At 48.4% G+C, this 13,999-nt stretch overlaps 2 protein-coding genes across 2 annotated transcripts; one reads left to right on the top strand and one right to left on the bottom strand.

Annotated features, from left to right (window-relative positions):
- Window positions 1-5,811: 5,811 nt before the first annotated feature.
- Window positions 5,812-7,424, bottom strand: LOC103649653 (uncharacterized). The gene is made up of 2 exons (XM_008675386.4): window positions 7,134-7,424; window positions 5,812-7,056 (listed from the first exon to the last, which is right to left on the bottom strand). Exons 1-2 carry the CDS (start codon window positions 7,373-7,375, stop codon window positions 5,991-5,993), a joined length of 1,308 nt encoding a protein of 435 aa, XP_008673608.1. The 5' UTR covers window positions 7,376-7,424; the 3' UTR covers window positions 5,812-5,990.
- Window positions 7,425-7,950: 526 nt separating this feature from the next.
- Window positions 7,951-12,591, top strand: LOC100275548 (uncharacterized). Its single transcript, NM_001165451.1, has 8 exons — window positions 7,951-8,157; window positions 9,105-9,291; window positions 9,356-9,447; window positions 9,801-9,906; window positions 10,962-11,170; window positions 11,461-11,503; window positions 11,704-11,960; window positions 12,064-12,591. The coding sequence occupies exons 1-8, from the start codon at window positions 7,997-7,999 to the stop codon at window positions 12,467-12,469; spliced, it is 1,461 nt and encodes a 486-aa protein (NP_001158923.1). The 5' UTR covers window positions 7,951-7,996; the 3' UTR covers window positions 12,470-12,591.
- Window positions 12,592-13,999: the final 1,408 nt, after the last annotated feature.

Below are 13,999 nucleotides of genomic sequence, written 5' to 3'. Positions count from 1 at the left end.
TCCCCGCTGTCGTAGCGCCCCCCACGCCTGGGGTGGTAGCCTCGGCGCACCCTTTCGTCGAGGTGAGCCCGACGGTCGCGTCGATGGTGCTCGTTGCCGAGGTGGCCCGGGGCCGCAGGCGCGGTGTTGCGCGTGCGCCCGGTGTAGACCGAGGCTTCCCGCATGAATCGGGAAGTCGCGGCATGAGGTTCCGAGGGATATCCTTGCCTCCGGGATGCAGTGCTCTCGGCCCGCCGGGCCGCAGCGCCTTCCAGGAGATTCTTGAGTTCTCCCTGGATTCGCCGACCCTCGGTGGTTGACGGCTCCGGCATCGCGCGGATGAGCATCGCTGCGGTTGCCAGGTTCTGACCGACCCCGCTGGATGCGGGCGGCGGCCTGATCCTGGCATCGTTGGCGACGCGGTGCTGGAGACCTTGGGGCAGATGACGTATTTCTCCGGCCAGGGGTTGGCCCACCCATGCCTGTCCGACGTCCCGACGGATCGGCTCAAGCGCTCCTGTTCCCTCGTTGAGCCTGGCCTGCGCCTCGCGGACTTGCTCGAGTTGTGGGTCGTAACCCCCCGCCGGAGCGGGGACCACAGCTAGCTCCCGTGGGATGTCGGCGCGAGGCACCGGCCTGGGGAGGTCACCATCCTCCGGCATGCCAAGATGGTTGCCTTCGGTGGGATCCCCTAGCTCGATGTGGAAACATTCGCGGCCTGGGCCGCAGCTCTCGTCGCTAAGGCTGTGGCTTCCATCGGAACAGTCGGACAGACAGTAGTCACATGCGGTCATGAAGTCCCGCACGGCACTGGGGTTGCCAAGTCCGGAGAAATCCCAACCGATGCTGGGATCGTCATCTTCCTCGGACCCAGAGGGCCCGTAGGTCGAGACGTCCGTCAGTCGGTCCCAAGGTGACCGCATACAGAACCTCAGTGGGGTTGCACTCGCCTCAATGAGAGCGCCCGCCAAAACGAGGTCGTTTGGCGGGTTGAGGCCGAGTCGAAATGACGCAAGATGGGAGTTAGTCGTTACCTTTTGGTCGACGAGGAGCGACGTAGTCACACCGGGGACTGGTTGCGCCGTCATCCCTGGTTCGAGGGCGACGTCCTGCAGGCTTTCCGCGAGCGCTCCGGCGTCGTCTTCTCGCTCAAGGTCAGCGTGCCGCGGGGGGACGGCGCTCGCCTCCGTCTCGAACGCGAGGTCGACGTCCGGCGTGCCTTCCGTCGGGGCGTCGGGGGCGTCGATTCGCTCGACGGCCGACGAAGCGCGGCCTCCCGTCTGGCCTTGACGGCTCCGCCTCCTCCTCCGTCGGCGGGGGAGAGAACGGAGCGAGCCCGAATATTGCTCTTCCACCACGCGGGGAAGACGTCGTCGATTCCGCCGCCTGCGGGCGGGTTGTCGGCCGCCGTTGTCGTAGTCGCGCGGCGGTGGAAGAAGTATCATGTCGTAGCTGTCATCGAAGGACATGAACTCGAGAGTCCCGAAACGAAGCACCGTCCCGGGCCGGAGAGGTTGCTGGAGACTGCCCATCTGGAGCTTGACGGGGAGCTGTTCGTCAGCACGCAGCAGACCCCTACCTGGCGCGCCAACTGTCGGCGTTTCGAGACAGGGGGGTCCCTAAGCCGACGAGTGAGTGTGCTGCGTGCCCCAGCCCAGATGGGTCGAGCGCGTGGACGAGCGTGAAGGGGGGAGAGGCGAGGTGGCCGAAGCCGAGCGTGAGAGAGGTGGAAGTCCCGCGGCCTTCGTGTTCGTCCCGCGCCCAGGTCAGGTGCGCTTGCAGTAGGGGGGTTACAAGCGTCCACGCGGGTGAGGGAAGCGAGCGGCCCCAAGAGAGCGCCTGTCCCGTCCTCGGTCCCGCGCGGCCAACCTCCTCTGAGAAGGCCCTGGTCCTTCCTTTTATAGTCGTAAGGAGAGGATCCAGGTGTACAATGGGGATGTAGCAGAGTGCTACGTGTCTAGCGGAGGGAGAGCTAGCGCCCTAGGTACATGCCAATGTGGCAGCCGGAGAGATTTGGGCACCCTGCTGGTGTGGTGTCGTGGCTGTCGGAGGTGCGGCGGAGCCTGATGGAGGGACAGCTGTTGGAGCGGTCGAGTCCCTGCTGATGTTGTCCTGCTTCCGTAAGAGAGCTGGGGGCCGCCGTCGTCATAGAGCTTGTGGAGCGCCATCATTGCCCCTCTGGCGGAGCTGGCCGGATGAGACGCCGGTCTTGTCCTCCGTGACCCGAGTCGATTCGGGGTGGGATGATGATGGCGCCTCCTGTTGACGTGGCGGTCTGTGCCCTAGGCAGGGCGACGTGGGGTTTCCTCCGAAGCCGAGGTTGAGTCTGCCTTCTGTTGCCGTGGCCGAGCCCGAGCCAAGGGGTCGGGCGAGGCGGAAGTCGTTCAGCCGAGGCCAGGGCGGAGTCCGAGCCCTGGGGTCGGGCGAGGCGGAGTTTCGTCGTCTTCCGGGTCTTAGCCCGAGTCCGAGCCCTGGGGTCGGGCGGAGCGGAGTTCGCCGTCTTCCGGGTCTTAGCCCGAGTCCGAGCCCTGGGGTCGGGCGGAGCGGAGTTCGCCGTCTTCCGGGTCTTAGCCCGAGTCCGAGCCCTGGGGTCGGGCGGAGCGGAGTTCGCCGTCTTCCGGGTCTTAGCCCGAGTCCGAGCCCTGGGGTCGGGCGGAGCGGAGTTCGCCGTCTTCCGGGTCTTAGCCCGAGTCCGAGCCCTGGGGTCAGGCAGAGCGGAGTTCGCCGTCTTCCGGGTCTTAGCCCGAGTCCGAGCCCTGGGGTCGGGCGGAGCGGAGTTCGCCGTCTTCCGGGTCTTAGCCCGAGTCCGAGCCCTGGGGTCGGGCGGAGCGGAGTTCGCCGTGGCGCCTTTGGCAAGGCCTGATTGCCTGTCAGACTCACTCTGTCGAGTGGCACTGCAGTCGGAGTGGCGCAGGCGGCGCTGTCCTTCTGTCAGACTGGCCAGTGGAGCGGTGGAGTGACGGTGGTCACCTCGGCTCTGCCGGGGGCGCGTGTCAGGATAGAGGTGTCAGGCCTCCTTTGCGTTAAATGCCCCTGCAGTTTGGTCAGTCGGTGTGGTGATTTAGTCAAGGTTGCTTCTGAGCGAAGCCAAGGCCTTGGGCGAGCCGGTGATGTGTCCGCCATAAAAAGGGGGCCTCGGGCGAGACGGAAGTCTCTCGAGGTCGGCTGCCTTTGGCCGAGGCTAGGCTCGGGTGAAGCGTGATCGAGTCACTCGTGTGGACTGATCCCTGACTTAATCGTGCCCATCAGGCCTTTGCAGCTTTATGCTGATGGGGGTTACCAGCTGAGAATTAGGCGCCTTGAGGGTACCCCTAATTATGGTCCCCGACAGATACTGTGATCAATTAATTTACAGGGCATACACATTGCAACCAACAATTGTTGGTAAATTGCAACAATTGTTTAGTTTGTAACTGTTTCACATTTGTTTATTGCATTGGTACCAACTTTTGTTTCCTAACTGACATTAACACTTGAATTTACCCAAATAGTAACCGAAGTGCCCCTAATTTTTTGATGTATGCACCTTGTCTAGCCAAGGAGGAAGTGCTTGACGATTGAAAACAAGATGAGCAGCCATGATGTCAAACTGGTGCAAAACTTGGTCCTCAATCTTGCTTCCTCAGTGGAAAGTCGTGCAGTCAATATTAGGACCTTTTTAGAAGAGGCTTTCCGTCATTTGGGTGACGAGCATTACCTTCTGAATGCTCTACTTGCTATTCGAAAAGAGGTAGACCTGATGGAGCAAGATGCAATTGAGAGCAAAGCAAGGTCTGACCCAGAGAAGGATAGGATGGAGGAACAAATTAACCTTGCTCAGGATGCCAAGCCCGTGCCTAGACAAATAACTTTCACTCCCCCATCCTCACCAGAATTGTATGAAGCCAGCGACAATGACTCCTACGATTCCGACAGGTCCACTAGGTATAGCATTTGGAACCTGTAATAATGGTACGTAGAACCTGGTCGTAGTAGTACTAATGCATCCAAATAAAGTAGCAACCTGTGTGGTATGTGTTTGATGCTTGCAGTAACCGATGTAAGAACGGTTCCAGCTTATCTTACTTTTGTACGAACCTGTTCTGGGATGCTTTATCCTTTTGTAGTCAACTTATTTCCAATGCTTCATCCTGTTGTTCGTAATGTCTGAAGCTGATTTGCAATGCTTTAAAGTCTGACGTTTACAGTTCAAGTTTGTTATGTGTTGTCCAACTTAATGTATTTATGTATTTCATTCCAGAATGGCTGACAACAACTCAAACACTCCTTATCGACCACCTGCTGCCAGCCCCAATACAGGTAACCAAATTTTCCCCCCACCCTTGTGGGATCCTCAGATGTGGCAGCCCCAAGGGTTCGACCCAACACAGGCTTCAACATTTACTAATCCTTCAAATTCCCATATGACAAATCCTACCTGGTCCCAGGGACCTAATGACCCATCTGGATATACATTTCGTACACCATGGAACCCATATTTTGGTATGACAACTCCTGGGGGGTCCTCCTACACAAACATGTTTCGGTCCACCACAAATGGTACCACCCATTCCATGTCCACCGGTGCCCACCCATGTTCCCAACCAGACTGACCCTATACCATTTGAATCCGAAGCAGAACACAGCGTCCAGGAAGTTAACAGCCCTAGCAAGCCGTCAGATACACCAGGGACATTTAGGAGGACGAAGGAACATAACTTCAAACCTGATGAAGCCTGTTGCTTTGCAAAACATGGTTAGAGATTAGTAGTGACCCAGTGATTAGCACAGGGCAGAGGAAGGAGGGTTTGTGGGCTAGAATAGAGAAAAGGTACAATGAACTTAGAGGTGAGTTTCCATTGAGACTTAATAGGGCTCTCAGCAGCAGGTGGGACAAAATAAGAGCTGAAACAGGGAAATTTGCCGGATTCTACGCAAGAGTCCTCAGGGAAAACCAAAGTGGCCTTACAGATAACGACAAGGTACAGTTATATTCAGTTGTAAAAGTAAATGTATGTTCATGGTAGATGTGAACGTAATGTTATTTGTGCACTGACAAGTGGTAATACATCTTGTGTAGACTTCGAAAGCTGCAACTTTGTATGCAACATCACAGAAAAAGCCATTCCATTTCATGCACTGCTGGACTCGCCTGAAAAACGAACCCAAATGGGATGCCATGGTTCATGGCAGCCCCTGGAGAGGCAATGCGGGGACCGAGCCAGTACGTAGTCTTACACCTACTGGTTCTGTTAATGAAGTACACACTGATGAAGGTGGTTCAAAAGGCAAGAGACCATTAGGACGTGACTCAACGAAAGCATCAAGGAAGAAGTCAATGTCCAGTGCATCCGAATCTACGGACTACCTGTCAAGAATCCATGACATTCAGATAGCAAGATTGAAGCAAAGTGAAGAAAAAACAGAGCTGAAACAACAGAACATTGAGTTCATGAAGGAAGTTGAACTGAAGAAGTTGGAGGTTCAGTCCAAGGAAATAGAAGTGCAGCAAAAAAAATTGATGATGGAAGATAGGAAGCAAAAGGTTGAAGAGCTCAACAAACTTTTTGCCATGGATATGGATGCTTTACCAGAAGAGATGAGAGCTGTATACACGGCGATGAAACAAGGTTTAATGGAATATTTCATCAACAATCCTGTGTGACGAGTAATACTGTATTTGATAAGGTGTTTGTCACCTTTGTATCGGCGAACCGTGCTCCTCTGTGTTTGGACATGTCTATTTTAGAGTGGTTGAACAATTCGTTAGTTGTTTGAGTTAATCAGCTTGGTTTTTGAACATTGTTTACTTTGACATTATTGATATTGATAATAAGGATTATGATACATTACTTGAGGTTAGGAAACATATTCAAACTTATTTGTACCAGAGCCATTACACTTACAAGGAACCATGACTTCTCAACTACGGACATACAAAGCACATACGACTACTAATCCTGGTACACATCATTTAGTTCATAATTAAAAGAAAACAACATTGGTGTAGCACATAATTCGGAAAAAATGCATCAACCCATGGCGCCTCGACGAGCCCAGAGGTGTTCTATGAGGTTGTGCTGTAAAGACAAGTATGTTGCCTGACAAGTGATGTCCTGGTCCGGATCGTTGGGTAACTCGGAGCGGATATGATTGTTCAGCCACTCGTTGCGGCCCTCACCAGTATTGTTGCACGGTTCAGGCGGCCCTGAGGGGCCAATGAAGTCGACATTAGCTGCACCATCTCCTTCGTCCTCGACAATCATGTTGTGCATAATAATGCAAGCAGTCATCATCTCTGCGAGGTGATTACGATCCCAACCATAAGCAGGTCCACGTAGAACAGCCCACCTTGCCTGCAAAACTCCAAAAGCTCGCTCAATGTCTTTTCGACAACTCTCTTGCTTGGTTGTAAAGTGAACCTTTTTCTCCTCAAATGCGTGGCGAATAGCTTTTACAAATGTAGGCCAATTTGGATATATGCCATCTGCTAAGTAGTATCCGAAATTGTAAGTAGTCCCATTAATAGTGAAGTGCACTGGTGGCATCGTCCCATTACGTAACGGATCAAACACAGGTGACCGATGAAGCACGTTGAGATCATTGTTGGTACCAGGCATTCCAAAGAAGGCATGCCAAATCCACAAATCGTACCCAGCGACTGCCTCTAGTATCATTGTTGGCCTAGAATTGCGCCCACAAAACTGTCCGCGCCATGCAGTAGGACAGTTGCGCCATTCCCAATGCATACAATCGATAGAGCCTAGCATACCAGGAAACCCCCTGTCGGCGTTTACACGTAGTATGCGAGCAATGTCGTCGTGGTTAGGGATACGAAGGTATCGTTCGCTAAACGAAGATATGATTGCGTGACAAAAACGGATAAGGCAGTCCCTAGCGGTAGTTTGTCCAATCTGTATGTACTCATCTACCGCATCGGTGGGTAACCCGTACGCAAGAATACGCAATGCAGCACAAACTTTTTGCAATGGACCAAGCCCTGCTAAACCTGTTGCATCACAACGAATAGTGAAGTATTCGTCTTCTCGCTGAACGACACGAAGGATACGTAGGAACAAAGGACGATGCATCCGAAACCTATAAACGAAATTAAACCAAAAAAGTAACAAAACAAACCTACAAATGAAAGTAAAATCATAACTTAGGAAATGTACCTTCGACGAAAAACATGTGATGGATACACAGGATTAGGTCCGAAGTAGTGATGTTTGATGAGATTTTCTCCAGCAGCGTGGTCCCTATGGATGACTCGGCGAGGCAATGAGGAGCGCCTACGGCGCGTGCTCGTGTCTCCTTGTACAAGGTGCTCAACATGTTGGGCAAGCAACAAGGTCTCAATCTCATCGTCGGAATCGTCGGATGACGAGGACAACACAAGGCTTTTCAATGAGTCCATGACGACCTAAACTACGAGTAAGTACTACGGTCTTCTTATGAAATGGCGGATGCTATAGAAGAGGTGAGTGTGTAGATGAGTGGAGCAGGTACCCAGGGTACCTTATTTATATGTGACTTAGTGTGTGTAGGAAGCCAGGCGGTCGTGGCTTCCGGTAGAAGCTAGTCGTGTCGTGCAAGCCACTCGTGTCGTGTACTAGAAGAATGGGAATTTTTATTTATAAAAATACATCAAATTGTACCGTATTTATACTAACGTATCAATTGTAATTATGAAGTTTGCTAATTACATGTGGACCAAAATTCGCCCGTGTACTATGCAAATAATAAATAAAAATAATTTTAATATTTCATGGTAGTTGAGTTAGTTGATGAGGAAAGTATATAATATTGGTGTGGTGGGGTATAGAGGATTGTTATAGGGGGAACCGCTGTATAGCGTGGAGATATAGGGGAGAGAGATTGCTGACGTGACACGTGAGTGAGATATAGGGGGATAAATTTAGGGGAACCGCTGAAGACAGTCTTATCAGCTCCAAAGCGCTTGCTTCGCTGCGCTGCGCTGCCGGGAACTGTGGCCACCGGGCCCGCCGCCAGACCCCCGGTGTTCTCCTCGCCGGCGATGTCGGCGCCGCCTGTGCGTACGCTCGCCGACCTTGATGGCGACGTGCTGGCTCACTGCGCCGGCTACCTCGGCGCCCGCGACGTCGCCAGCCTCGCCATGGCCTGCCGCCCCCTGCGCGCCGCCGCGTATTGCGACGCGGTCTGGTACCGCCTCTTCAGGTCGTGACTCCAACGCTTCCCTCTTGTGTGATTCAGAATCTGGGATTCATCATCCGCTGGTACATCCCGTTGCGCGTTTGCCTTCGACTAGGGCAAAATTTAGGGAGCAATGGATTATCGGTGATTGCTATTTGGACTTTGGAGATGGGGCAGGGTTGAACCTTGTGAAGACTTTTGTTACTTTCCGGGGTCATATGCTAGTTCTGGTGGCAGCTGGGCATAGGAAAGTAGGAAGGCACAAACAAGGAGGGGAGGACAATTATTTGTGTTTCTTAATTTTAGTTATTTGGACCGGCGTTTATTCTAGGGCTATCCAATTTGCAGTTCGTAAAATGTAGTGGGACAAATCTTTCAATTCTACGATATTTTGGATTTCAGGGATTGTACTATTGCATCTGTAGAGGGTCATCCTTGTGAAACTTGCGATTTATTCATTGATTGCCAGAACAAGATCAGTTTTTTTTTCAGCACTGACCAAGTGACCATGCATTTGAGTGCCCTGTTGCGAAGTGCCTATATGTTAGGGATAGGGAATGACAACGGCAGTGCTGTTTTCCATGATAAATTAGGATGCTGAAGCTTCAAATTAGCAGTGAACAATGTCAAATGGATTATGTAATTCTGTCCAGGGATTGAGATGTTGTTTTTAATGACTATGCACATGGTTTACTTTTAATGCTAAGATACATGAAATTTGATAGTGACATATATTAACAAGAAAACCATTGGGGGTCCAATGGTCCATCATTCGTAGCAAATCAACCTATCTATACCACTTTAGATTTTATATCCTCATTTTTTGTGTCTCTTGTTGGGTCTCATATGTAGGCTGTAGCCTACCCCAACTTGCTTGGGAATGGAAGGCTTTCTTGTTGCTGATAAAAAAACAATGTTCATCTTATAGCCTACTTATATTTGTTTCATATAATTATTTATTAAACATTCAGGGATCAATGGCCATTTGAGAAAGTGCCTTGTGATGCTTTGGGGCTAAGAGAACTATACATCCATAGACACACTGAAATACATCAGATGAAATTTGGTGACCCCATATCAGCTCTTTATTACTTAGATCCTGCGGGAACAACACCAAGTCATGTAATGATGGATAGGAACTCCATCTGGTTTTGTCAAGTGAGTTGAAATATAACCTTTTTTTGTCTGAACCTGCACACGATGTATAATTTCTTCTTTGCAGGGTCCAGCAGCCAAAAAACTGAATATTGATTTGCCAGAAACTGAAATTGTAGAAACACACAGGAACCATAGTGCAAGGATCACTTGTCTGAGGTAACTGAAAACGAATAACTGTTGCAGTATTGTTCATTCTCATGTAATCATAATTATTCTTAATCTGTGAGGAGAATTAAGGGTTGAAAATTAAGCCCTTGATTTTATTTCAACTATAAAACAATGACCAAGAGAGTAAAAGTTATATGTTTTACTGTCTTATATTATAGTTATATTTATTGTTGCCCTTTTCCGTTAATCATGAGTCTCTCAATTTCTCCATGTGTCTCCAATACAACTACAGTGCTAAACTTCTAGTGCAGATAATGCTATACTGCTACTTAGATTCACTCCTTAAATAGCTGAAATAGCAGTGGTTGAGATCTCTAAAGTATTATTTATTAATCGGGCAGGCTATTTCCTCTGATTGATACGCCACTGTTTCGAAGTGATACACAAAAAAATGAAAAAGCATTAGTCACTTCAAGCACAGACAGAACAATCCGTCTTTGTTGGAAGGTACCTCATTTTAACATTACCCTATTACAATACCCCGCTTGTACTGCTCTCCTTGCCTACAGGTTACAGCATGTGCATTTGCTTATGAACAACTGCAATTTTTAACATGCTTTGAAGGGATATCCCCATAATGACAAAACAACAATGAGAAAGCCTTCCCTATTGTGAAATGTTAAATAAAGTGAGATTAATTTGCATCCACCTCACATATTGTAATGCTGTTTTCCTTTTAATTTGTGGCTTCTGTTGTGTATTTGTATGTATATGATGATCTTGTTTTTCTTCCACAATATTGTGAGGACCTTCACTCTGCACCAGCTCTGGTAGCTATTAGATAAAGTTGTGCTGCTGTGCTTCCTCGCCTTGCCTTGTCTGCCTTCCATGTGCTTCCACAATCCACACAAGGCTATTAACAATTAACATGCTGCTCTTGCTTTTGTATGATATCTTCTGTTCCTCCTTTAAGGATTAGCCTCTTACAGGATATGCTTAGTTGCTTCGAGCCTCTTCCCATGCGTACCTGCTTGTAGATCTGCCATGTCATCAAAGTACTATTTGAAAGCATTACAATGCCCGTATACATGGCCGTAGTATTATTTATAGCAGCATGCATTTTGTACAGTACAAGCTATAGCACATCTGCTGTGTTCTATGCCTCCATGGTTTTGAAAGAATATATTTTAGACCTTTTATTTTTTTGAGACATGATTGTAGTTCCAAATCCCACTGGTACAGAGATGAAGATGTGGATACTGGCATACTGTTTCCATTCTTTGCTCCCCTTTTCAAATCTCCACGTCTATTTATGATAAGCTTCCTTTCTTATCCTCTGGTATGAGTTTACCTCATATGATATAGGTTTTGCCCATTGTGATATGATATATGAATGCAAACCCTCATGATTGGCTATCACAAGCTTTTCTACTTGATTTTACTTAAAACGTTGCCCAATTTGCATAGTATGAGCACATTGCATACATGTCTTCTAGTTTACATTTATCTTTATTGGACACATCAACCGTTGTTAGATTGGCCTTCAACATTTTTTTATGTAGGGCTACTCACGCTGTTACAAGGGCCATTCAGCGCCTGTGACTGCTCTGGCTGACAGATTGCTTATGGATGGTGAATCTAAACTACTTGCAAGTGGAGGGGAAGACTGCACCATTCGTCTATGGTCTATGAGTACGAGGGCGAAAAATCACCCACTAATAGCAACATTTCATGGGCATGAAAAGGCACTGTCATTTTTATCTGTTGCGTGGTATGCACTGTCAAACTATCTGAATGAAGCTCACTATACTGTTACAATGTGTATAATGCTGCTATCCAGCACATACATGTTCTAGCACTCTGCTTCAAGTAATATTTTTCATATAATTTTATTATCATAATAGTTGCCTGCAGCATATGTATCTTACTTCTCACTGCTTCATGTACCATTATATGTTGAAGGAGAAAAACTAATCATAGTATGATATGACATCTTCAAATATTGTCATTAAAACAAATTCCTAGTTTGAACCCTTCTTTTCCTTTCCTTTTATCTTTCAGGCATAAATCGTCCCTGTTGGTGAGCTGTTCCAAAGACTCAAAGGTAATGGGACCATCTGTCGCAAATGTATCTGACATGCCACAATAAGAAAAAAAAATAAAGATAATTTTGTCAATGACTATATCTTCTATTCTTTTTGACTGGCTTTACCTTATGGTCTCGGAGAGTGGTTTGATGCTGATGCAAGTCCTTTTTCCTTAGTAACCATGTTACATTTTTTTCATGCTTATATGTTGCATCAGGTTAAAGTTTGGGACACAGTGTCTCCTTCGAGTGGTTCATCATCATGTGTAGGCAGTGCTCACCTCAACTCAAACGGGCCACCAATTGCTATGAAATGCCATGAATCCCTTTGCTATATCGCTGCTGGAGCTGAAGTGACAGCGATTGACTTGAGGACAATGAAGAAGGCTTCTGTCCTTGCACTCCAGAACCACAGAATACTTTCTTGTGAGATGATGCCTTCTGAATGGTTAATATGTACTGGCACGAAAGACAGGTAAGCTCACAAAATCCTTGCGAGCACCGAACTTCATCTATTCCTGCAGCTTTGAACGAGATCATTAGGCCTAAACCACTACCTGTCATTGTTTGTTGACCAGGGCTCTTCTATGGGACATCCGCAAGGCTCAGGAGCTCCCAAACACAGTGGCGGAGATGCAATCGAGCGGCCCGGTGACATTGCTTCACTTGGACCAATACAAGGTGGTGACCGGAGTGCCGTCGGACGGCCAGGTCCACGTCTGGGAAACACGGACGGGGCACTCGCTGAACACGTTGGGCTGTGGCGAACCTTCGAGACTGGGTGTGCGGAGCAGGGTGTCGGCCATGGCCGTGGACGGGTGCAGGATCGCCATGGCGGGCAGCTCTCCGGAAGGCTGCATGCTGCACTACCGTGACTTCGCGACGGCTTCTGCCCCTGTAGTGTCCTTGCCAGGCAAGGAGAAGGAGGTCTCCAGGTTCTGGAGGCCCCAGGAATTCGACGACAGCGAGGAAGAGGAGTATTGATTAATCATTACATCCCCAGTTCCAAATTATAAGTCACTTTGACTTTTTTTTACGTAAATTTTGCCATGCATAGTAAAATTGATGTACCAAAAAAAGAGTCAAAGCTACATAGTTTGGAACTGAATTAGTATTACGCTATCTCGGTGAGCTTCCAGTTCTGCTACATGCAGACAAGAGAAAAGCTTGTATATATAAAAAGAAAGAAAGGTATGTCAACTGGGCCTGGGTGCGCGGCGTGATTGCATCATGCATCCCACAGCTGCAGCCTGCAGGATACTACAGAATGCTAGAGGTAGAAGTGATACCAGAGGTTGCATTACCATGGGCGCCGCATGTGTTGGTCGCTATACCGCTGTTGCTTGTGTTGTTTGTGTCGCCTTTGGACTTGGTGAGGATAATGCCGATGCTACGGGCAATTAATGCGCCTATGCTTTGCTGTTTGTTTTATGCCTGCAGCTCCAAAGCTTCGTGGAACAACCAGACAAGGTGATGGTCACAGACCTTTTCTCCATTGGAATCCTGTGGGGACGAGCGAGCACTCACGGTCACGGCCATGGGCACGGGGGGATCCTGGGTTCTGCATGGCACGTACATGACAAAATAGGCAAGCAACAAGAAGGCAGGAAGGACCCCAGCTGCCCAGCAGCCCACCCTGCAGGTTTTCCACAGCTGTTTGGCCTGGCTGCCCAGCCCACAGGAATGCCTGATGCGATGGTTCCTCTGCCTCTCCGGCCGGCAGGCGGCAGCAGCTTATAAAACTTGAGAGGGGACTCAATTTTCATTGGTTTGTGTACACCGGCGGCGGCAACAGAGTGGAGTAGGACGACGACGACAACACGAAAGCGAAGAGGGAGCAGGCTGTGCCTTACTATATAACAACATGCATGCATGGGCGCTTTGTCATGTATGTATATAGCAGTTGAAATCTGATTAGAATTCTGGGATGCAAAAGTTCCAGATGATCAATAACTATTTTTGAACGTAAGGAAATTTAGAAGGTATTTGAATACAGTAGAGATAATAGTTAGTTAGCTAAAAATATACTAGTAGAATTAGCTAGCTAATAACTAGTTAGCTAACTAGTAGCTAATTTACTAAGAATAACTAATAGTTGGGTGTTTGGATATCTCTAGTTAATTTTAGCCACTAACTATTATCTCTAGTGCATTCAAACACCCCCTAGATAGTGGTATTAGGCCGAACCATAGATCACGTATAGCTGTAAATTAAAAGACGCCATCGATTACCGGCTATTTGATTCCTGAGCGTGTGCACCAAATAGTCTCCCATTGCTTTTGTTGCAAATCTGTTTTTGTTTTCCTACTACTCCCTTTGCATTATTTCATGGTACAAAGATTTTGAATGGAATTCTCCTTTTTATCTATTTCAGTTAACTCCACAAGCATGAACATTTCACTGGTCATGCTACACAACCAAACAAAGTAGTTTACGCGTTCAACTTTTGTAGTTATATTTGCTTACTACTACTATTGTTGTTGTTGTTAGTGCTGCGTGTATTCGTGACATAAA

Source organism: Zea mays, chromosome 3 (assembly GCF_902167145.1).
Source record: "Zea mays cultivar B73 chromosome 3, Zm-B73-REFERENCE-NAM-5.0, whole genome shotgun sequence".
NCBI classification, from domain to species: domain Eukaryota; kingdom Viridiplantae; phylum Streptophyta; class Magnoliopsida; order Poales; family Poaceae; genus Zea; species Zea mays.
This window is presented reverse-complemented; position numbering and strand designations above follow the sequence as displayed.